This window comes from Lathamus discolor, chromosome 4, assembly GCF_037157495.1.
Source record: "Lathamus discolor isolate bLatDis1 chromosome 4, bLatDis1.hap1, whole genome shotgun sequence".
Classification (NCBI taxonomy): domain Eukaryota; kingdom Metazoa; phylum Chordata; class Aves; order Psittaciformes; family Psittacidae; genus Lathamus; species Lathamus discolor.
In genome coordinates this window covers 46,616,083-46,641,034 of record NC_088887.1, presented here as the reverse complement: position 1 = coordinate 46,641,034, position 24,952 = coordinate 46,616,083, and the positions used below count along the sequence as shown (strand labels likewise).

The 24,952-nt window shown below is 37.4% G+C and overlaps 1 protein-coding gene across 7 annotated transcripts in view; it reads right to left on the bottom strand.

The window, feature by feature from the left end:
* SH3KBP1 (SH3 domain containing kinase binding protein 1) overlaps positions 1 to 24,952 on the bottom strand; it is a 233,384-nt gene that overhangs the window by 82,283 nt on the left and 126,149 nt on the right. For all 7 annotated transcript variants that reach the window (XM_065677327.1, XM_065677328.1, XM_065677329.1 and 4 more), the window contains 2 exons: positions 18,417 to 18,534; positions 2,593 to 2,789 (listed from right to left, as the gene is read on the bottom strand). In XM_065677327.1, coding sequence (XP_065533399.1) covers positions 2,593 to 2,789; positions 18,417 to 18,534 — 315 coding nt within the window. The remainder of the gene's footprint in view (positions 1 to 2,592; positions 2,790 to 18,416; positions 18,535 to 24,952) is intronic.

Here is a 24,952-nt window from a genome sequence, read left to right as displayed (position 1 = left end):
CTCAAAGGTTAACCATCCTGACCCTAGACAGGAAAAAAGCAACAACAGCAGAGAAGTGTTCCCTTTAGTTTTCTCCACACTTGAAACACAAATAATGAATTTTGTTTACAAAAATGATGCCAGTATTTACTAGTAACCATGCCAACCTCAGAAAAAATCTGAAGACATAGTCCTTGGGTAAGATGGAAAATTCTAGAAGTTTTTGGAAAATTCTGTATTCAATTTTTGGCTGAGTGGCAAAACTATTGACTTACACTGCACAAATATTTTGTTCTTAGTGAAAAACAAAGTTTAGACTTGCCATTATTATAAAGTGGAGTAGGATTTCCCGTCACAGAACGAAGGCCACTTTATCAGCACTTTGCAAATGCTTCATATCGAAACAAGGGACTCCAGAGTTCGAGGGATACATAGTTTATTTTAATTAGCTCCCATTTACAAACACTACTATAGCGATGGATACAGTTATAGTAAACTTGCAGACACAAGAAATCCTTCATGTGGAAGGGACTTACACTTTGCAAATTGACATTTTCCTCTATCAGACTCGAGAGAACTGAATTTTGTGCAGTGCTTGAATTCTGGTCAGTGCCTACATATACATCACCTTACAAGTAAACACTTATGTTACACACCAATTATAAAAAGAAGTTTAAGCACAGCCACACAGGAGTTGAAGTCTCCCTGCTATCAGGTGCTTCCCATATATAAAGCAATTTTCCTTACACATGACTTGCAAAGAAAGACTTGTAAGTACAAGATTGCAGGTAGCCATCAAAACTGTAAAAACAAACATCCTCTGAAATGGTGCTCAAAATAAAAATAACCCATTTATTAAACAAGTTCACATTCTGGTAAAATTCTTTTTTATCATACTTACAAAACTTCCCTAAAGCCCAATCTGACCTTAATACTGGCAGGTTGTCAGGGTCACAAATAAACTGCGCTGCAGAAACACATCATGATAGCTCCATGCAAAGCTAACTACACTGCTTTGTACCCCATTCCCTGAATCTGGCAGGAGGAAGGTTCATTATCTATCACTCAGTGAACACGACCAAGGCCTGACCTGTCCCTTGTATCTGTCTTGTATCCTGGGGGGGTGCTTCTTTGATGAGGTGCCACTGGAATACAGCTCAGATGCGCCTGTCCCTGCACAGTAACAAAGCTCCACACGCGAGTTAATAAGCCTACCCAGAAACAAAAGGCAAGGAGAGTACCATGCAGGTTTTGAAGAAGTCAGCAAGGGTCAAGGAGTAATACAATCTAGGTTTTTCTTCTATTAGATTATCCCAGCTTTTCACTATCCTCCTTCTAGAGAATGCAAATTGTGATCTCCTGCAAGATACTACTAAGCAAATGTCCCTCAACATAACGAACTTAAGAAGTTCCCACCATGCCTCTGCAGGATGTCCCCACCTCCTTTTCCACCAAGATTCAGGGTGGATGTGCAGGAAGGTGCTGTGCCAGGTCACAGAAATGATCTAGGTTAAAAAGCAAAAGCCGTGTGGGCCAAAATATGAAATTCCTGTAGTTCCTGGTTCTACAGACAACTGGACAAATGCAACACAAAAGGCAAGCAGCTGCCACACCAGGGAGCAGGTGCCCAGAAGTGCCTTAAAATCATTGTGAAGCCAAAGAAAATGCATCACATAACAATGCCCCTAGCAGAACTCCAGGCTGAAGAAGCCTCCTAACGCTTCTCAGTGTATTAGTAACCCTATGCAAAACTAACTGTTCACTTAAACAAATGATTTTACACATTTTTCTTTAGTTGTTACTTCCTTAGGAAACAATGCACTTTTCTGTTTGTTTCCCTAAATTAACATACCTTAGAGTGATCAATCCCCCTCTTTTTTTTTTCTTTTTAGTTTACCTCCTCCAGTTTATTAGAAACATCTCATTTGGCTTTCTAGTCTCTATTTCTAACACACTTACTGATAGGTTTTGGAGGCTTTGGAACAAAGAATAGAGATGGTCTGCTTCAACTTGGCAGAATGTTATTCTCTTCCCCAGCTGTTAATCTCAAGACTTTCTTCTTATGTCACATAGAACAAACCCAGAAAAAATATACCTTATCTTTTACTAACTCCTTTAAAGAAAGGTAGGCAATTTTGTAAGCATTCTTTAAATCAGCAAGTCCAGTACTAAGCTGAGATGTTTTGGTATTTGCCAAAGCTGCTTTTGTTTTTTTAAGCACAGTGACAGTATCTCCCTCTTAGTTAAGATGAGAATTAGCAATTATTTTTTTTTTACCATAATGTGAGTGACTGAAAACCTGAAAAGACTCTCCAGTCTTGCTCTCTAAAGTAATATTGTCTAAGGAAAAAAGGCCAATTAAACGGATGTAGATACAAACAGAGGAGTAAATCTTCAAGCAAAGTAAAAGTTCTTGCAGGCAGTTAACCTCACTGGAATTCACTTTCTGATATGTGGCAAGGGAAAAAAAAAAAAAAAAAAAAAAAGCAGAATCTTGCCCACAGAAAGATTAGGAAATCATGACCATAAAGCTTCAAGTTTTGGCCAGTGCAAGATTCGAAACTTCAGGATGAAAACTAAAACACCGAGAGAAAATTAAGAAATGACACGTACCTTATCTACTGGGAGAAAGTCATTTTCAACTTCTATTGACCTTGGTCGTAGCTTTATAGGTTTGTCTTTGAAGATATCTCCAAAGCCAACACCCTTGACCTTTTTGGGTTGGATTGTCGTGCCTCCATTGGCTCCTTCTGATTTTGTGCTGCAAGAGTCACCACCATCACTCTCAGAGCCCGCAGTATCTTTTAGGCCTATGAAATGGAGGGATGAAAGAAGGAATCTTAGGTATGAAGCTCATTATTTTCAAAATGGATAGTGACTGGAAGATTCTCCCTCCCACCATCCTCTAATAAAGGAAAATGAAACCAGAAGAAATAGGTAGAGAAGATGCTCTCTCTGCCATGTGCTCATTTTTTAGTTTAAAAAATAACTTAATTTCCCCTCATTGGTGTACCACTTAGAACTTACACCAATCCACAAAACATGCATCCTCCAGCATCAAAACTTCATGGCCGTTCTCTGAGTACCAGAGAATCCTTTTTCCTCAGACAAAAATTATTTGGAAGAGAACTCGATAAATGAAAGAGTTAAGTTCAGTTGTAGAGCAGCTATTGTATAAAGCCACTTCAAGCTAACAAGCAATCAGACCAGGTGCACTGTACCTTAAATCTGTGACTCATATCAAACCAATTATGGAATTAGTATCTAAGGCTACATTACCTAACTGAGAAATATAAAGCTGAAAGCTGTTCAAAGAAATTTGCAATCAAATAAGCTGCATAATGTGTTCCCTGCTGAAAATTAAATCTCTCTGCAGCACAGACAGCCTCATAAGCACCCATGCACACTATCCTCTAGGAATACAATAAATCAAAACTGACATTCTGATTTGCATTACTTCTTTCAGTGAATAGGAAAATTTATTTACGCTTATCTGAAAATATCTGCTGTTTTAATAGCAGAGGCCACATATGTAATATGGTGATGCTTCAGCCATTTTACACAATGGTGCAGAATTAGGCCAAACAATCACTGGCAGCAAAAGTGACCGACTGAAGTTTGTTTCAAATGAAACAGTCCCTCAGTTAATTTACATTTTCCTTCCTAGATTACATATTGACTTAATTATGTTTCCAGGAAACCCACAGCAATTGCTGTTACTACAGCACTAATTCTACCTAGTAATAGCAAACTCAAATCCTCGCATTGCCCTCGTAAGCATTTGTGGATCTTACAAGTCAAAGAAAGAAAAATCTCAAATCAGCTTATCTTCTGAACTATTTTTATATCAGAGCCACAAAATTATAGTAATGAATTTTCATTAGAAAAGGCTGCTAGCATAGACGATTCTTATTTAAAATCTAGACACCTAAAATCAAGTGGAGATTGTATACAAATCTCTTTGTGTCGTCCCTTTGTTAAACAAAGTAATGTTACCCCAAAATTTCTGTATTTCTGACAAAAGAAATGATACTAAGATGGACAAAGTCTACTGGATCCCTATAGAAGGCCTGCAACTTAAGGAGCATGTGAGAAGTTTTATAAAATCTTCATAATGCCTCAGTTTTTACAATTTTCTGATGTAAAATTCTGATGTAGGAACAGAAACAGAATGAAACTGTTTCTGAGCTGAAAACATCTGAATATAATTTCCAGCCTACACTAGAACAGCCCTTCAAAACCAAACAGAGCAACTAAACTGAAGAAAAAGTATTTTGAAATCAATGAAAATCTTTATGGATAAAATTTTAATAGTAACAGTTGAGGCCTTTGCTTTTGCCTCCTTGACTCAAGTGATACCTTTGGTTTTAACAGTCTCCATCCAAAAACTTTCTGCTGCGCTGGTGAGCAGCAACTTGTTTGGGGGGGGGGGGGGGCACTTCTTGTCATCCTGCCAATTAATTGTTTAGAAACATGACTACCCAGTAAAACATAGCAGCTGCTTCAAGGGCTATTTTAAGCTTCTCCAACGAACCCCAGAAACCAATGTAAATCCTAAAGGCCTACAGGCACAACTTCAAGATCTAGGATGCAAAGGGCTCATCTGTTAAATTGGTTTCAAAACCAGGGTACTGCTAGGTAATAAAATCAGGAATTATGTATCAAGACAGGATATTTAGCAAAACTGTGAGCAGAAAAGTCATTATATGCTGCTCTGAGATCTTCTGTATCTGAAACGTGAAAGGAGTATAAGACTGGAATTAGAGAAAATTACCAATTAGAAACAAACAAAATGACTAAAGACTAATGAAAATGCTTACTCCCTCTGTCCTCCTCAGTAGCTGCCACATCTACCCATTGAACATAAGTAACATACAGAGTGATCTTGATCTCTTGGCCTTTTTATTTTTCCAAGGGCCATGAGAAGAAACTTCCAATCTGGTTTCACTTGTTTATTATGATAGAACGGTAGTATTCCTACCACCAGCAAAGTAAATTCTGTGTGCTGCTTCTTTTCCAGACCTAATGAAAGCAACAATCAGGAAATGCAAGCAATCAGTGCAATCCTCATCTGTGCTGTGGATGGCAGCAAGGAGAGTGATTAATTGTAGCGAAGCCATTCCACAGTGCAGAGGCACTCAAAGTAAATAAAGTAAGCTAAGAAGGTATGAATCTCTTCAGGCAACACAGCAAAGGTACTGCCTCTTTCTTATTCCTACACTTTGTTGTGACTTAGGCAGTAACAGAAGAAGCTGCAAGTTCTACAAAACTGGACCCTCCCCAGCTTTGCAAAATATCAGTTACTAAAGCCCTGGCCAAGACAGACATTAGAACCAATTTTATTTACGACTTCTAAATGTAAAGAGAATGGTCACCAATCAACTATATGGACTTATTAATAATATTTCTCAGTTTAAAACATCCACACCTCGAACTCAAATCACAGTTACCATCGTTTCTTTGCTGAACAAAAGACCTTGATATGGGATGGGAAAATTACCCTCTGGCAAAGGTTCCTTCTTTCATCCTTGCCAAAATCTCCTCAAACTACTCTGTGATGGAGGGAAAAAGCAGTGCAGAAACCTTTTTCCACAAGTAACTGGATTTTTACTGATAGAGTCCGTGACTGCTCTTAGCCTCTCCATGAAACAAACAGAAAAGCTATCTTTAAAGCAAGGAATTAAAATAAGATTTTCTGCATCACTAATTGTAGGAGAAGAGGAGGACTTAGACCTTGGCTAGTGGATGGAAGTAATTATGGGAATTACTCATGAGTTCTCACATGGACTTCCAGACCTTTGAAGCCTTCATGAAAGCTGCTCAGAAACCTCAAGGGGCTTCAGTAACAATTAGGTTTTTGTTTCTGGGTCATCACTTGTTTTTCATTATTGCATCTTCATCTTTTATGACCATTCTTCTGTGATGAGACATCACACCTTGTATAAGAAACCCGACCTCAGGCTTACAATGGATTTCCCTAGCATCACCCATCTGTGCTTGATATAATCCAAAAGTAATTTGTCTTTATGCTGCCACAGAGCTTAGTCTCAGTACACAACCCTCATAATGAAAGCAACATAGGATATAACTGCTGCTTTTTCTTTTCTAATTACTTTTTAATTAGTACAGAATGGACTGAAGTGATGCCTGTCCAAATTAAACTACTTTTGAGTGGCTAGATACAGAGACCAGCCTTACAAAGCCCTTTCAAACTTAAAAGAATTCTTCCTGTCAACTGGGAAAATGACATAATTTATTACTTTTTGACTGACACAAACTGAGGAGCCCTATGGATTTAAATAGGTAAGTAAGAGTAAAAGCTCTAGCTTTTCCAAGAGCTAGTCTGCTCCTGCTTTAATCACTTCATGGCTGACGGCAAGAAGCAAAGGTGACAGAAGAGGAGGACTATATGCAGTGGAAACTAAGAACAAATTAGATAAAATTAAGATCTGTATTAAGATTAAGAAACGATAATGCAGTACAAAATAGTCCCTAGGCCTGCCTACACAAGGAAGGGATGGCTGACAGCTAAAGTCAGAAAAATGACAGTAGAAAAATGTCTCTCTTCCAACCACCTTCCTTTGTTTTGTTTGGGTTTGGTTTTTTTTTTAACCCCCTTCAGCTTTTCGTGGCCTTTTTTCTGCCAATACTGCAAACAGATTAACAGGAGAAGAGCTGGTTGGATAGTTTCCCTAAAAGCCCAAGGATATAGCTGGGAACTAGGTAGGAACCTGAGTGACTCAGACTGTCAGATTACGAATTTTAAACATGAAATTTTCTTCAAGAAAAGCTACAGTTAGCAGGGAGGTCAGGTTGCTAAATGGGCATTAAAACCTGAAAAGTGTTTCAGCTGGCACAGTGATCTGCTGCTGCTGCTGCCCAGTACACCCACACAGTCTGAAACAGCTGTGGCAGATCCATGAACTTGAGGTCTAAGGTAAGGTCTGCAGCTCAGAAGACTGCTATCCTCAGAAGCAATGAGCACATCTTGCTTCTATTTTAAGTCTAGTTATTTAATACTTCAAACATAGCCAGGATAGGATAAAAGCTACAGTAGTCAGGCCTTGGTTTTGTTGGTTTTTTTTTCTTTTTTTAACATCAACTTTTCCAGAATCAGTCTGTCAGCATTTGGAAAGCTGACAAGCTAAGAACATAACATCAGCCAGGTGCTCACTAACGTGCCTGCTATCACACCACTCACAATAAATAGTACAAAAATTTTTCAGATTCTAAAAATTTCTTTTGGAAGTAACATTTTCCATTCATGGCTTTATTATCAAAGGCACCATTCTTTACCTAGATTTATTGCTGCTGAATCATCAATAGCACCACAAGGTAGAGCTCAAATCTGAGCACTGGTCGCACTTTTATAGTAAGCTCCTTGAAGTTTGAACAAGGGCAGCATAAGGAAAAAGAAACTAAAATTCCCAGGAGCCGATTGTTCCCAACTTTTGGCTGGGACAAGAAATGGGACTACTGACACATAGCTATTTTAAAACAGTCAGAGCTCTAAGATGCTCAGTTGCTTCATGCTCCTTACAAAAGCAAGCTAATTTAGTATTCATGAAGATAAATGCTCACCACACTGTCTGAAGGAATTTCACACAGTTTTTTCCTCTACGGGTATATAAGAGAGATTAGTTTTCTTGAGACATTTCAAACACACCACACTCCTGCTATGCCAGTTACAGGTCTTTTGAGAGCAACATTCTGAAATGTACCGAAACAGATTAGCTCAAACAGGGATTAGAAAGAGACCTGCAACTTCAGACTTAATTCACCAACAGCCTAGAGCCGCACTGGCATCAAACCAAGATTCTAAATCAGAAAGATATTTAGGGATGATAAAGAGCTGTGTAAACTGAAGCTGTTAAAACAAAAATAAACAGTTGTGATAAAATTAACTCCATTCAAAGCAGGAAATAAATTGTTTTTAAAGAGCTTAAAATGGCAGGAAAAACAGAGAATACATTGTGAGGTTTACAGAGCTTTCTATTTTGAGCTTTCTATTTAGTAATTCGATTTTTGTTCTTTATTCTGGATTATTCTCTCTGCAGACAATTTATGGCACTTGGCAAAACACGTACCACTCTGACGATGTATAAGCAAATGATGCTCTGGCCCTCTAAGCATTTCTCAGGCTTAAGTGATGTAAAGGTCTGCTGTTCAGAGACACACACCTGAGACAGTGCAAAGGACCTCTTGATTTAGTCTGGCAGTCACAGAGAAACACTGTCAACTGTGTTTAATAGAACAAAGTACTGTGTAAATGAAACTTATTGGGACTTTTTCCTTTTAAGGAAAGTCTTTCTGCCTTTCCTTATGTTGCTTTTCCACAAGGGAAGCAAAGGAAATATGTCCTTCCTTCTATTTAGAGAATGACAGCGTGGAACACCAGAATGACTGATCTGAATGATAAAGAAGGTGAAATTAGACATAGTAATTGCAGTAGATGAGACAGGAACTGTCCTTTTTCCTTTTCCTCACATACTGGTGAAGACAAAACAAATACCCACAGCCTATCAAGTGTTTATCTTGAGCTTGCTTTTTACCAAAATCCTGTATTTTGTTGAAGCCATCCCCAACAACATTTCACAGTGTCATAAAAAAAATCAAAACCAGAAAAGGAATTTTGATTTTTAATATTACTGCAGAACAAAGCCATGCTGATTCTTCATAGTTTAAAGATTAATAAATTCATGCTTTCAGAAAACTTATGCTTCTTTACCAAGAGTGGTTATACATGTACAAATGGCTGAGGCAGACTATTTCAATATTAGTCATTATTTGTTATTCTCAGTTACATTCCTTGAAGAAATGTAACCATGTAATCTAAACATTTTGTCATTTCCTTTCAACATGTTCATTTTATTTAGCACAACAGTTCTTGCCACATAAGAAACAGCCCCAAGATTTTTACGTATGCACAAGAAATCATGCAGGGAAAAGGGGAGCAGTATCCAGCACCACACAGCAGCATGCATGAAGGGCAACACAGCACAAGCATCCCCTACAGCATGAACACAGAGCCATCAATACTGAAATTGGTGGCTTCACCTTATCCCCAGCCATTTCCCCGAATACTGTGAGAGCAAATAGAAACAAACGTTCACCCAGGAGCTCTACAACTGTACCATCATCATCTTCATTTTGGAACTACTTTTTCACCACCCTTGTTCTCACCAAGTGCAGCAACAGATTAGTACACATGAAAGGATGGGTAAGCGACCAAAAGGATTCTTTACCTGCTACTCACATAAAACAGGTCTTTGGTGAGACTCACGGAAAACCACTTGGTAACTGGAGTCCAAATCAATTGAATGATTTAATGTGTTTCACCCCACTCAGCATAATTCTTCCACCCACCACCCCCAACCCCTTGCCATTTGTACATCTGTTCTTCAGAAAACAGGATGCATATTTTAATAATAAAAATTCCCCTCACCTAATTTTAGCATTGTTCTTTCTCAAATGTTATTTTTCATTGCAGCAGCTGTGTATTTAATAGATGTTCTTTGTAAGCAAGTTATATGAAGTTCAGGTGAAATAAAAAAATTGCAACTGTCCCCTCTTCAGAACTGTTAAACATCCACATTTGGGTTTCTCACTTCACTTCACTCACATTCAGTCACTCTTAAATGAGGTTAGTAATGTCATAAATACATCAGCCATATTGATTTCTTGGAACTCTGTCCAGCCATAGTTCCTCAAGGATTAGGGAGAGGGTTAAAAAAAAAAAGAAAAAAAAAAGGTGGTGAAACGATACAAGACACAATTAAGGTTACTCACGAATATTTCTGTTTCAACGATCCTGTCTCATCTTCTTCCATTATATCTAATACCTATTACTGACAGCATTGTGGATCCACATATAAGGAAAGAGAGGCAAATATTTGTGAAATCAAGCATTTTATATGCCCTGATCCTCAGTTATAGCATCTTTGAAGAAAGTGGAGGAAGAAAGAGAGATTAAACCAGTAAAAATAAAAATATTAGAAATCCAAGAAGCACTTTTTTGTGGAGGTACAGGAAAGTTGCAGGATGAGAAAAGAGAAGGCTGTGATCAGTACACGACAAGTAACTAGTTTTTTGTTTGTTACAGCATATGCAGTAGCAAAGATTTTTTGACAGCAGGTGGATGAGCAGAATGCCAAAGGAGTTGGAATAATCACTGAGCGGAGCCTGGCAGATCTAATGACCGAAAAAGCCATGTCGGTGTATGAAGGCAAGGCTGAGTGTTTATGCAGGAGCCAGTCTTGCATATTTCAGTGGAAGGTATCTCTAGAAGCAGCTACACTAATTCAACAGCATTTAGCTATTACAGGCCTTGGTTAAGTAAGAGAATGTCTTTTAAACACAGCGGTTGAAAATGGCTTTCAAAACAAAATTACTTAGCACTAAGCATATGTTTGTAAAGTAAAAGCTCTAAGCTTGCTACAAAAATTGAGCAATGCTACATGCAATGTGATACAGGTGAATCCAAGCACCCTTTGAGCATAACTAATCTAAAGCTATGAACTGACTCGAGCTTGATTTATGGAGAAACCAGAAAGCTGAAATTAGAGCAGCTGTGGGTTTTTCTAAACAGACATCCCTATATGAAAACAATTCAGTGGAATGTCTCCAAATTATTTTCATTGGAGTCCTAAGCACATGGTTATTTGTCTAAAAATAAGGACTACAGATCAGATATGAAATGGAAGTAGCTGGCCACACCTTTAGTAGGCCTGCCTGGGAAAAACATGAGGATGCAGGAAGTCAGCTGCCAATAGATGGAACTGGAAGAATAACGAACCTACTTTTTTGTATGTTAGTTTAGAAGATAACATCTCTGATAGTATCAACAATGCCAACCTTCATTTTATTTAAAACTTTCCCGGGTGACCTGATTTTGCATACCACCCAGTTCAGTCCTATTTCCAACCCAGTAAGCAACAAATAAGCCACAAGTGTAGCAGGACACGTAGCCTTCTGAGATGTAGTTTTACAGAGAAAGCAAAATACCTTTGCAGCATGAAAAAAACATGCAAATCTCAACCAAATGCCAAGGGAGATAGTATTAATCAAGACAGCATTTGTCAGCTTTAAAAAAAAGTTTAGACGGATGGCTTGCTCAGAGAAACATGCAACTATCTACTGTGGCTTAAGCTGTTTTCTTGCAGCTTGTTATCAGGCATACAGGTAGATAACCATCCAATCCTGTACTCTATGAAATTAGTTTGAGAAAATCTATTTTCTGTGACATGGCACAACCACATGCCAGTATTATTAACCAAAAGAGAACTAAATGCAGAGCTCTAGCACAACCTAAAGGTAACAGAATTCTTCCTGACTTCACTTAGGCTCACCCAAAATGAGTTGAGAAAGGGGGAAAAAGCCATTTAACTCTTAATGAAAAATGGGCTGGACATGGAGACCAGGTTTCTGGAAAATTTTTAAAAGTAATGTTAGGGCAACACTGCCCAGCAAGATTAATGTGAAATTAAAGGTTCCACAGGCAGACCTTACACCTGATTTGAAGCTAGATCCTGAAGCCAGAAGTCAAGCACCTGGAGATTTACTTCATAAATACTTATTACACTCATCGGATTAGGTGGATTTGAGGACATGATGGTCCAGGAACTCTGCAAGAAGCATGGAATTTGAGTGATGCATAAGCAGTCATGAAGTCTATAAGGGGAGAAGCAGCAGAAAAATGTGAAGACCACCAGTCATATGGTCTGCTCCAGGCAGAGCAAGAGCTTGGTTGGAAGCTTGAGAAGAAGCTGCAGAAAAGAGAAGAATCTGGGAGATAATTCTCAGTGAGGAAATACTCAGAGCTGCACACATTCACACAGACTTTTATTTTAAAAATCAGTTTGAGGCTTGTTTTTTTTTTTTTTAAAAAGAAGGTGTAAATGCAATTATCAGAATAAAATCTACTACTTCAACTGCTTCATCCTTTGCTCTGAACATGCATAAGACAGAAGTCCTCAGAGGTAGGACAACAAACATGCCCACCCAGAAAAGAGGAAGAAGGGCAGCACAGCTTGGATTTTTTCAGGAGAAAGCTGTCTGGGATGAAAGCAGATGCCAAAGTTAGCACAACATCCTGCTCACCAGAGGACAGGACTGAACACTTTGTATTTAGTCACACCGAATATGACTCAGTAGGATCTCTTTCTGCTACATTTCTCAATGAGGAAGCAGGTGGTAAGACAGATTTCTGTCTTCCTTGCTTTGTCTTTCAACTTACAGAACCATCCTGTCTACTTCTGTATTAACACAGTAGTAAAAGCATACAAAAAGAAGCATGTTCCCTGCTTCCAAAATGCAAACAGCAAAAATCCGACCATGAAATGAAAGTAGCTTTATAACTTTTTCCCTCCTTGGCAGAAAAAATATATCAGCCAAAATGCTGTGAGTAATAGCTGTCAAAATCAGAATGCCAAATGAAGAGCATGCAGTAAATTAAAACCAAAACCCAAAAAACAACACAAAACTAAACAAAACCACCAAAATAACCTCAACCAAACCACCCCTAACAAAACAATACCCACAATGTTCTTTAAGCAAAGTGAAGCATATTTTATGAATTCAGCAACTGCAATGGGGTCTTTATTTTTAGAGCAGAAGGACTTTTCATTCAAAGATTTGTGGCTTTTAATCTACAGTCTTCATGTTTCAGATAGCAAAAATGATGGGACTAAATGGTCTTAATGTCAATCCATAGCTGAGATCCAAACATCAACTTAAGTCATAATTAATCGTGGGCTTACACACTTATATTATATGGACATATAACATACACATGCACAGAAGGAACGGGTGCATTCTCATTGCATTAAGGCAGCTCATCAGCAGCAAACTGACTTTAGCTTACAGACAGATATATGCATGTAGAGTAGCCATAAGTGAGTAGCAGTGGCACATTTTTTTACAAGTGTAAATAAATCAAACAAGTACAGAGGACTAAAGCCATTGCTTGCTGATTTTGAAACACTCACTGTTATAACGTCTGTAGCTGTCAATCTTTGCCGGTGCCACTCTGTACAGAATTGTCCCTTGAAAGGCAGATTTTCCTGACAGCAAGCAAGAGAAGGAAAGACAAACAAAAAAAAAAAAAAAAGAGAAGGGGCAGGGTAGGGGTAAAGAGATCGAATGATGGTAAAAAGAAGGGAAAGGAAGAGGTTTTAATCTGTATTTTCAGTCACTAACATTTTTAAAGCCTCATTAGCAAAACAACGAGAATATTAACAAAAATATCTGATTGCACATGAAGTTAAAATATTCTTACTACATGTATGTCAGATAAAAGAATCTCATGATTTTGCTAAAGCTGGTTTATGCAATGTCCAACAGAATGCATTTTTCTTAGGTTTCGTCTGTTGTCCATCAGGTTCTGAGACTTGCAAATGAAACTGTCTTACTCAGACTGCTTACAGGGTGCAGGAGAAGCCTGAAAAAAATTACTGCTACAATGATGTGCTCACAGCAACTCAACACTCCTGATGCAGATGTAGCACACTTGAACAAGCACAGCTGACATCTAAACAGGGCAATGAAATACTCACATTTCTTTAATATATGAGGATCCTGTGAGCATCAAAAAGACTGCATCTTTCCAATATGACTTATTAGAAGTGTTTTGGACAGAGGAACTGGTCTTAAACAGTACTTAGTTGAAGGATAGGACGCTAAAACCTGAATAAATCAGTTTTTCAGCCAATAGCTTAATCAGGTGTTTGACTTGGTACACCTTAACAAAACCAAAATAGTAAACTGAAAAACAAAACAACAACAAACAACAAAAAAAAAAAAAACACAAAAAAAAGGGGGCAAACAAAATGTACTTCCCACCTTAGATCTTTAAGATATCATTTTTATTATCAAGACCATTAACTTGGGTTTTTTTCTCTGATAACAATGTAACGCATGCTCTAACATTTATGATATGAAATTCAAGTGAAGGCAAAGGTATGAGCAACTGAAGTGTTTTGTGTATTGGGTTTGGTTTCTTTAAAACTTGAAGTACCCAGGCAAGGCCAAGAATAGGCCAATGTCAGCTTGTTGCCAATCTTACCTATGTATACCATAATAAAAATTAATGTCTTCAGTAAAATTTTATAACAAAATAGCCAGTACATATGAATTGTCCCAACACAGATACCACCCATTTTGGTACCAAACGTGTACCTTTTACCCCTGCATATCATTCTGTTGGACTTTCAAAAAATCAAAAAAAAGAAAAAAAGATTACGATACACTCGTTTGTGTGTCGTAAAAGGCTGTTTCTTTGTTCTTGCAGCTGAATTAATAACCAAAGTTTTTCCTTGCCTTATTTTTATAGAATGAGGAAGTAAAAAGTCACAAATCCATCTTTCCACCCTTGTTTTTACAAAATACCATTAAAAAATGCTTTAAAACTGTCAAACACAATTAAGATACAGCTAAGAGAAAGGCATGTCAAGCTTCATGGCATTAAGGAGAGTGAGAGAGACATTAATGGACATCTGAAGTTTTAAGAACTCAAAATACAGGCGGTTGCCTGACTAAACCATTAGCTGATGAGTCTATCATCAGTTCTAAGTCCAGCAGTCAAGACTTCTCTGTGGCCATTACCAACAGATTCTAAAAATAGTTTATACATACCATACGGCATAGCATTTCCTAAACAGACACATAAAAGAGCACCAAGACGTAAAAGGCCACCCTTAAATGGTGTCATGACATTGCCATGAACATACTAAAATGTTTTTGAAATCATCTCCTTAATTGCTTGTGATTTCTCTCATATGGTTTGACTACATGACAACTCTTTGCTTCTAGACAGGCTGTAATAACAGGATTTGGTATTAAAATAGTCTTAAAACTAAAATATATCAGAGAAATCTAGAAAATAATCTTATAATTTATGCATCCATTCAATAGAGTAATAAAATTATAATGTATACTTCATTAACATGTTGTAACAGTAGGTCAAAGAAAGCAATGCTTTAATTTAAGGGGATGCTTTAAAGAACATAGAACTGTTGTTTACTCTAAGGGTATCTGATCCTGTCCATACTTACATTCTGAAATGTGCCTTTGAAGACAAAAAATTTGGCAGTCACCTTACACTTGGGACAAATACTTTAAAAACAAAAAAACAAAGCCCCAAACCCACAATCTTTTGATCTCCTAAAGGTCTCACTTTCCAATCTGTTGAGCACCCACCATCTGAGAAGCGCAGGTTCCCAACCCTTTAAAGTTAACGGCTGAGTAAAGTCCCACTGTCAATATTCAGAAATACTTAGGCACCACCAAAACTAGCCCCAAACATTTTCAAGAAAGGGGCGTTCCGTTCTGCAGAAACTTCTGAGATTACACTATGGCAGTGCATGGCAAGAAAACAAAACCTTTGGGGCATTTACTCTGATCTGCTATGAAAGATACATGGACACAACAAACCCAATCAAATCAGACAGCACCTTGCTCCCTTTTGGGCCTGTGTAGGTCATAACAGAAGGACAGAAAAATATATATTTTTATTAATCTTATTCATAAAAAGTCAAAAGATACCATTTTTCTCTTCTGTAGTTCTTCCCCTTTTGGGTTCAACAAAAATTACATTTGCCCCTCCAAAAAGGCTCTCTTTAGAGAGGGTCAGTAAAAAGTGATTGAAAGATTAAATTTAACTACGTTTAACTAAAGCATTAAATTTAACTATTAATGAAAAAATACTCTTGTGTTTGCTCAGTGCCCTTCTTCAAAGATCCCGTGCTACTTTCCCAGGTCGTACAGTAAACCTGCCAAGTATTACCTTATCCATTTTACAGGTTGGGCTGAAGAATTGAAGGTTGCTGTTCATGACTGCAGAGCCATACTCCAACCCTCTCTAGGCCCCTCTAGAAGCTGTGTAGAACCTCAGTGACTGCCTAAGTTTCAATGTGCAGGTACAGCCCCTCATACCTGAGTGCTAACTTAATAATCTAGCATTTGTACACCACGTTTCTGCCTTACAAAAAAATCCTGTGATACAGAAATATTCAAACAGATTTTGTTTCCAGAGAAACAAAAATGAGTTATTTCAGATTTGAAGTGCTGTCATGTGTGGACATCCACAGAGAAAGGAGTTGAGCTGAAGGCATTAATGTAAATACCCTTTTGAGATATTTCCCAGAGCATTTCAACAGTAATGCTAGCCTGATGTCCAAATCTTCCAGGATGTACTTAATTGGGTTTTATTTTCTGTGTTTTAAGACCAAGCGCAGCTACTTGGAATAAGATTACCATTCCTAGTCAATTGTACAAACTTGCTGAAATTCTTGCAGTCTCTTTATCCTCATATACATATAATCAGTGTACCTGAATAGAGCCTTATAAAGCCCCATGTGTTGGAGTAACACCTGTAATAATTACATAAACCATATAGAAAGAAGCATATTTCCCATAATTCTGCTAAGGGAATGAAGTTCTTAAATTGATGGTTTTACTTGAAGAAAAATAAAAATAAAGCATTAAATCCCACATGAGAATCTCAACCTTCTTTGAATCTGTCTCTCTGTGAGGAGGCTTACAGTGTTCGTATGTTTTATAGGTATTTTGATATTTTAAAAATAGCTTCTAATAACACATCATCTTGGCTAGCCACAAAGCACCTCCAAAGAGCTGAATTTCATATGAGAAAAAACAAAAACAATCTTTCCTATATAGTTACCTTCAATTTAGTTAAAGAGACAAAACCAGTATTTGTGTTACCAGTATTTTCTCAATACAAGTTATCACAGCTTTGGTGTTCTACTGACAGTCAGAACCAGCACACAAAACCAAGTTTGAACTAAGCATGTGCCTTTATGGATGTCAACTAAACAAGGTAGTGCTTTGTGGCTGCTTTCACACACTCAATTATGTGGTTTTATTAAAAGATACTTTTAGGATGTTTATTATAAAGTAAATATTACCAAATTCCCTAGCGAAGGAATATTCTTTCATTCCTACCAATAAAATTAGGGTATTCCATCCTGAACAGTATCACTTACCTTGTTCATTTACAAAGTACAAAACACTACAGAATCCAGAGCTGAATCTACATCTATATAATTAGTTCTTCCAAGATTCGCTGTGTTTATAATGAACAAAATACATGATAGCATATACAGGTTATAGAAAGCAGTCTGCAATTTCACCGAAATGTGTAACATCACTTAACGCCCTTCGTTTTTCCCTATCATGCTAAAATTGTCAACTTCCTTTAAAATATTTTCATACCAGTCTGAAGGAATGTCACCTGTCAATATCTTTAGCAGCACTGACCGCAAGACTAGGTCACCAGAGCCACTACACGTGAATATGTACTCCATTATTAAAACAATATGAAATTTTTTCATTATTGCAGAAGTCAGGTTTTTTAGGATCTTATTTCTGTGGGATGATAAATTTGCCTTAAATGGAAAAATGGAGAAAAAGGAAGAAAAAGAAATATTATAACTTTCTACCTCTTACGGACAGAGTGAGCTATAAAGGCTTTGGTACATTTCAGCTGAAATAAGCTTACAAAGACCTTGGGAGTCCTTTCACTTTTTCTTGTTCAGAGATTCAGAATACTACTACATAGCAATGAATAGCATTGTAGCAGTGCTACATAGCAGTGCTGCAAACAGGAAGACCTTGGCAGATATGGTGGAATTCACCTGAAATATGGAAATACAATTGACTTCTTTTCACTAAAGAACTAACCACAGATTAAGAAACAGAATATCTGTTTGAAGAACAGAAAAAAACATAAATACAAGTGTCCAGTTTATATAAAAACATACTTTTGGTTCAGGTTATTCTCCAAGGAAAGTTATAAATATGACAACCCACTACCATGCTTATACTATTGCAAACTTAGTTACCAAACATGCTTTTCACCTGCAGCAGTACTGGCCCACTGTAAGTGAGAGAGCAAAGTCCATGTCCCAGTTCTGGCCTTTTTCCCTTTGGCTGCTGGGGCAGTGAGTGACGGAGGTAATAGTAACATGCTCAGCACCTGGAGGGAAAAAGTGCCGCATGTCCCACACCAATAATTATGAATCCTTAAATCTACTGGAGTTATAGAAGGCATGGCACTTTAATCCCTCATTTAAATAAGCACAGCCACTATGTAGATGTTTGGTTACTTTGCTCATTTTCCACATCTAAAGAAAAAAAAACCATCTTGTGATTCATTTTGAAATACAATTCGTCATTGCCTTCTCTCTTCTTGGCCTGCTGCAGCTTGGCAACTCAACACAGCTCACAGAGCATTGCCAATACTACAACTCAGGTAGCACTGCAAGTACACACTTATCATCACCTGACCCTTTCACAGCAGAAATTAAGAACATGGCATTCAAAAACACTTTAAAGCAAGAGATAAGAATGTGCTACCCTATCAACACGTTAGGGGGTAAAGACACAGCCATACATACAGAACATCAATATTTTTTCCTTACTTGGCTTTACTTGCTCTTCTATTCCAGCATCTTCAGAATCAGACAGTTCTTTTATGAAGTTGGAAGGAAACATTCCAGTCTTTCCATTGAGTATACCTTCCCACCATCCCTCTTCTACCTGCACCAAAACAAAAACAAAAAACAGGGAGGTTAATGTAACACTTTACAGAATTAAATTGTGTATATGATTTTCAATAACAATGACAGTAACAATCTTGAGTGGTTTGTCTTTATTTCAGGTATAAGGAGCACATGACATAGGCTCCAAGCCAGAAAATACCTCTTTTTTCTTTTTTTTTTTAATGTAAAATCAAGAAAGATGCATGCACCCATCTGTAAATGTCAGCAGTGCTGACAGCAGTAAGAAGTATGGATGAGCATTAAACAAAAGGATTAAAAAAAACAAAACACAAACAACTGGAGAGCACATGGTTTCTCTACATTGAATTTTTTATGGAAATCAGTTCAACCACTAAATTTGCTGTCCACACTGTACTCTTACTCATCTTCTTGATGCATGTGATCTGCAGATTATAAGAGTTTAAATTCCTTAAGCAATCAATGGCAAAAGAGAAATGCGGCTATTCAGAAAATCTAAACTAGGTATCTTAGTACATATCATGTGAATATTCTTGCCTTCCCCATCAAAATCAGAAATTCTCTATTCTGAAAATTAAGAATGTTGCTATTAATTTGCTATTAATGTGTTAATGTAAGAAATCTATGGAGAACAAAGAACAATGCTAATGCATAGTTCACTCTAGCTTTACAAAATGCTACTGAAATATACAACAATGATAAGGTCAGGAGGAGGAGAGACACTTCCTAGGCCAATCCCAAGAGAAAATACCACTTAAAATTTACAAAGTCCATCCTGTATAATCCATTCAGGGTTGAATGGTGTTGTCTGGCAGTGAAATGACAGCCCTCAGAAACCAGATGCCTTTAGGTTATAGTGGGACAGGAAGAAATTACTTATAATGCATCAGCCAAACACACCCTTGACATATAAATAATTTTCCTCTGTCAGTCACTGTCAATTCACCAAAAAAATGACGGGGAAGGACAGTTTCAGTCTGTGACACATCAATCACTCTCCAAAAATGTCTGACCCTCCTCCTTTTGCCCCCACAAAAAAAGATGAAAATAGAATTTTGACTTTACAAATTGAGGGTATTCACATCTACTGTCAAAAAAAAAAAAAAAAAACAACCCCACATCTTAGATGATATTACAGAAAAAAATATTCCAACCTGTTTTGTATCACTTATCTGTGAACATCTCAACTCCTAGAAAAACAAATTTCTTAATACAAGCAAATATTTCCTCAAACTATAGAGGAATGGCTGGGGTTTTGGTTTTTTTTCCCAACTTAGCTACACGTACTATTTTACTACAAAGAAAACTGTTGTTACTTCAGGAGTGTTTCTTGTGCTTTTTCTCCATCTTCAACCATTTTAGCACATTTCTTGTTGTCCTGGTTTGATCTGCTTTTTTTGGTTTGAAAGCAATTCAGACCAGCACAGCTATATCCATTTAACCTCAGTACCTGCCCATAACAAAATTACCCCCTTCTTCCTCCCTGCCAAATGCATCAGCAATATTAGTGAGCTCAGGAACAACTCTGGGAAGAACGGCTATTTTCTTCTTTCTACTTCAGAGGCCAGAATACATACAAATCACTCACTTCAGTACACTACAGGTTTTCCACGTTACAATATCAAAGTCTCTAAAAGGCAATATTTGCTTTTCTTCTCTCCAGACAAATTAAAACATATTTGGAAAACTGAAACTGCATGACACACAACATTTAGTAGACTCTACAAATGATATCTCTAAATATCTATATATGCTAGGTTGTTATATAGAAAATATACAAAATAACCAAGACTCTCCAAGCTATAACATATTTCCATTTTTCTAATTCAGTATACCCAGATGGCTCTATTGATTTGAACTAAACATTAAACCATAACTGCATTAGCTGATTGACCAGCAGATTAATCACAGGGGAATTACACAGATCTCAAGATCCCTGTTTTTTTCAAGATGCTGAGATTACTTGACAGAAAGAAGGTGAACAATATAATTGGTTCCATCTTTCTCTCAAGTAATTTTCTTCTGCTTACTTCTTCCAGCGTAACACTTCAGTTTCCTTACAACTAACATTAGCATTCTTTGAGTAGCATGTTTATGTATGGGTCTTTATGTATGTGTATAGAAATCCACATAGACTAAGGTAAATCTAAATTGGATGTGAATATACTTACAGCATTCATTAGCTTATTATAAGTTTTCCAGCTGATACAAGAACAAATTCTCTGAAAACACAATGTCATATTCAGTAATTTTACAAATTCAGAAAAACCTAAAGGAAAACCCAGCTTTTTTCCACAAGAAAATGTGGAATCATGTTAGCAAGACATTAGACGTTGAGGTCAAACTGGGCCTCCCACAAGATTTATTAGGAAATTTTCATCAAAAGCATCAAAAGCTTTAAGTATTTTTAAACACTATAGCTACATGCTACATATCTTTAAGCCTCAAAACACCAGCTAGAGATTAATCCATACACTAAAGAAGACATTAAAATACCCTTGGGGTTTAGCTATCCAAAACTGTGGCAATCCATTACCATATGGTTTGAAATGTTGCAATAATTCCCAGCAAATAAAACCTCACAAAAGAAACTCCACTGTTCATGGGGGTAATCCATCTGGAGGTACAAGCACTCAATAAAATTTGTTACTACACTATTATAACAAAGTGCTTTCAGGATTTATACATCTAGGTCCTGATTCATGCCCAGAATTCATATGCCAGACCAAACAATCTAAAACGAGAATTTCATTCAGTAGTCCATGTCCCTCTGCCAGCAAAGAAGTTCTACTATTCATAGTACCCTGCATATAAAGTGTTAAGTTCAGCCTGAAAACAAAGATACTGGTTTTAAGTTAGAAAACAAAATTGCTCCAACCTGGAAGAGGTTGCCCAGAGAGGGGGTAGATGCCCCACCCCTCAACATATTCAAGGTCAGGTTGTAAGGGGCTCTGGGTAACCTGGTCTAGTTGAGGAAGTCCCTGCAAACTATTCTGTAATTCTGCCAAATGTAAGTGGCCACAGCTAGAGGCATTTTCAAGACATGTTTTCAGTGCGTTATATCTGTTCACCGCCTTTCAGAGAGACATGGCACATTCTCATCTTTCCAGGCCCCTAGGCTGCCAATACCACTGTCACACCACATTTGAAGAGCAACAACACAGAGGAAAGTGACTGAAGATAATTCATTGCTCCATTTCCTGTATTTAGGGAGGTGACAACTCACGCACCCAACTGCAACTCAGTCAGTGCCATGCATGGGACAGGGACAGATGCAATAAAAGCTATATGTGGTCTAATGCCTGGATTTGATTGAACAAGATACAGATGACAGTATCACCAGAGAATGGTGCATCATCTCTAGACAAATGCAACCCATTAAGAAGCCTTGCCTTCGGATTTACAGAGAAATTTTATCTATACAATAATTACGCAACATTCAAGTATACTTCCAATATCACTGGGTTTTGGGTTTTTTTTACATTTTCAATGAAGAAAAAATGCTTGTATTTTGGTTTTAATTGAATTAATCAATAGATCTTTCTATGCAAATGAGGGGTTAGAAACTATAAACCAAATGCAGATTAAAATAATGCAAAATGTATTCATATAATTTGTTAGGGAGTATTTAATGAAATTGGTAGATCCCTGCACACAATGACAACCCAGACTAGAAAGACACTAAGAGGTTGTAATAGTAAATTTTACTTACAAATAATGATATAAGTAAGAAATGATAATGAAGTGCTCAAAATAGATACAGTGGAAGTGGACACACAGGACAATAACATAGGGAATTACATGTGTGAGACATTCAGACACATAAAGAAGTTCTCAAGGGGGTATGTATAGAGATGCTATGACATTGAGCTGCTTAGAAATCAACAAAAATGTGTTGAATTCAGCCTATTTCCATGTTTAAAGAACAACTAAAAAGAAAAAAAAAAGAAGCAAAGAAAAAGGAAAATAATATGACAGTAGATCAAGCATTCAGGAAAACATCATAGTTCTACATTAGACCAGGAAAGAAGTTTTATTCTGTAACTGTAAGGGAACCAAAGAAAACATAATCACTTTAGTAGGCTACTAGGTATACAAGATTAAGATCTTCTAAAAGTGAGGAAATGTTACTTTTTATGTTATGTAGATTTTCTCTTCATGGCCAATACAATTTGCAACATCCCCCCTTTAAATAAAGAAATGTCAGAGAGAGCATCAGACTGACCTGGAGTGCAACAAATGTTGTTAATATAAGCCTAGAAACCCCTTGCCTTGAGGGAACTGGATGGCCATCCCTGTACCTTCAGGATAGGACACCCAAAAAGAGCAGAAAGTGCTGAGGCCAACTACCAGCAGTTGCTTGCCAGAATATTTAGGTCTGCCACAGCTTCTTGCTTACACCTTGCTATATAAATAATAGGCCAGAGTTGTTACATGATAAAAATCTGCAGCTATTTGGAATCACTGGCATTAACTAAACTGGCCTTTAGTTTCCAATAAAGTCCTGTATCTGCCTGTTTTACAAGCTTTTCTGCAATCTGTAGCTTTGCCTATTTGGATGGTAGACTACTTGCAGCTCACAAAGGGAAGCTTTGAGTCAGGAAAAGTTTCAGGTGGAATAAAGTCTCCCTGGATCACAACACAGTCTTTCTGGGCTGTTAAAACTAAAACACAGTCCAAGGAATAAAAGCAATGCCACAGGCAGGCAACAGGAAGGAGAGAAGCCCAAGGTGAACTTAGGGAGAACTACAGCCCACAAAGCAAAGGAAAAAAATATTTTATAAATTTTAATGGAAGATCTTGAGCCTGAAGTATAAAAGCAATTGCATGCTGAAAGGAAATTAAAAACATAGATTCCCAAGAGGTAAAATAAACACATTACATTTACTGCCAGTGGGAAAAGAAGTTTTGGAAACAAGATGTCCACAGAAAATGGTGCCTACAGTGCCACTTGATGGCTTATTCTGGGAGTGCATTCTGAGAGAGCCATACCCATGAGATGTCAACCAGCCCTTGGGCTTCTGCTACAGTACATATGGAAGCTGTTTGATAACTCTGGTGCAGAAGGGAAGAAAAAAACTGCACAAGCACCTTGTATTAAGGGATCTTTCCAGCTTCAGAGGTCTTTATTTTACAATGTCAAAATGTGCTTTGGGGTGTTTTTTTTTTTTTGTTTGAGGTTTTTTGGGGTTTTTTTGAGGGTTTTTTGTGGTTTGTTTTTTTGTTGGGTTTTTTCAACATAATCTTCTATGTAAGAAACTGAGAAACAGAGAAGGCAATCACAAAGAACTGGAATGACCCTATGAAGAGTTCAAAGGTATTTATACCCTTATTTCCACGAAAAAAGCTCCTCATACCACATGAACTATCAAAGCAGTAGTCATAAAAGTCCTTGTGAACCACCTGTTGGAAGAAGAGCAGGAAAAACACCTTACCACAGCTTTTCACAGAAAAGTAACTGGGAGACATGGAACCGCAGGATCCATTTGCAGCTGTTTTCTTGAGCATTGTATGGTTCTGTACTTGTGGCACAGATCATCCCTTTTCCACTACCAAATATTCCCCTTTCAACTCTACAGCTGTCAAAATAAGTTACTGTAAGGGAAGTCCAGCTCAATCCCCAGTGCTTATCCTGTTCTGGGAAATCGGTTGAACCACTTTATCTCATAACAACAATACCACCCCACCAACCTTGCCCAGAAGGAGCAACAGATTTGTAAAAGCACAGACTGAATTTTTATAATTTCGAATGAGTTACCTATAGTATTTGATCACATAATATATGGCCTATCAAGTAAAAGCCAAAGAATAAGAACAGCGGTACTATAGCAAGTCTCAGATTTAATTGTGAGCTTAAATCCCTGCACCTCACAATGCCAAAAAGCTGACTTCTCAGCAGGAGGATGTAACAAGCTACACAGCAGCATGACAATAGAGTAACCCTCAATGAAAGGAGGCTCAGAACTGTCAAATGACATGCCAAGTGTCCTTACTCTGATGCTATAGGTTAATTATCTGCATCCCATGAAAGTCTAAGGATGAAACATAATTGGAATTCAGATATCTACATTTAATAAGACGATTAGTTACAGCTGTATTTTGGGACAACTGTAATTAGAGTTACAGCTAACGAGCTCGGAAGATGACAAGCAAAAATCTATCAATCACACACTAAACGTGAGCGTAAACAATGATGAAAATGCTTCTCTTGTTAGTTTCAAATGTACTTTTAATTTAAGTATGCTAATTAATGTCTCATGGGTATCAGTGTCTGTGTAGTTATGGAAACCTGTAGTTTAACAACAAGCATTTTATCTATTGGGATGAATGCTTGATCTTATTATAATTAATTTCTAACTATTTAGAACAAATAGGAAGAAACTGTGAATTCTGAAGATACACAGTCTCCAAGGATATCTATGTGGTGACAAGCCTAG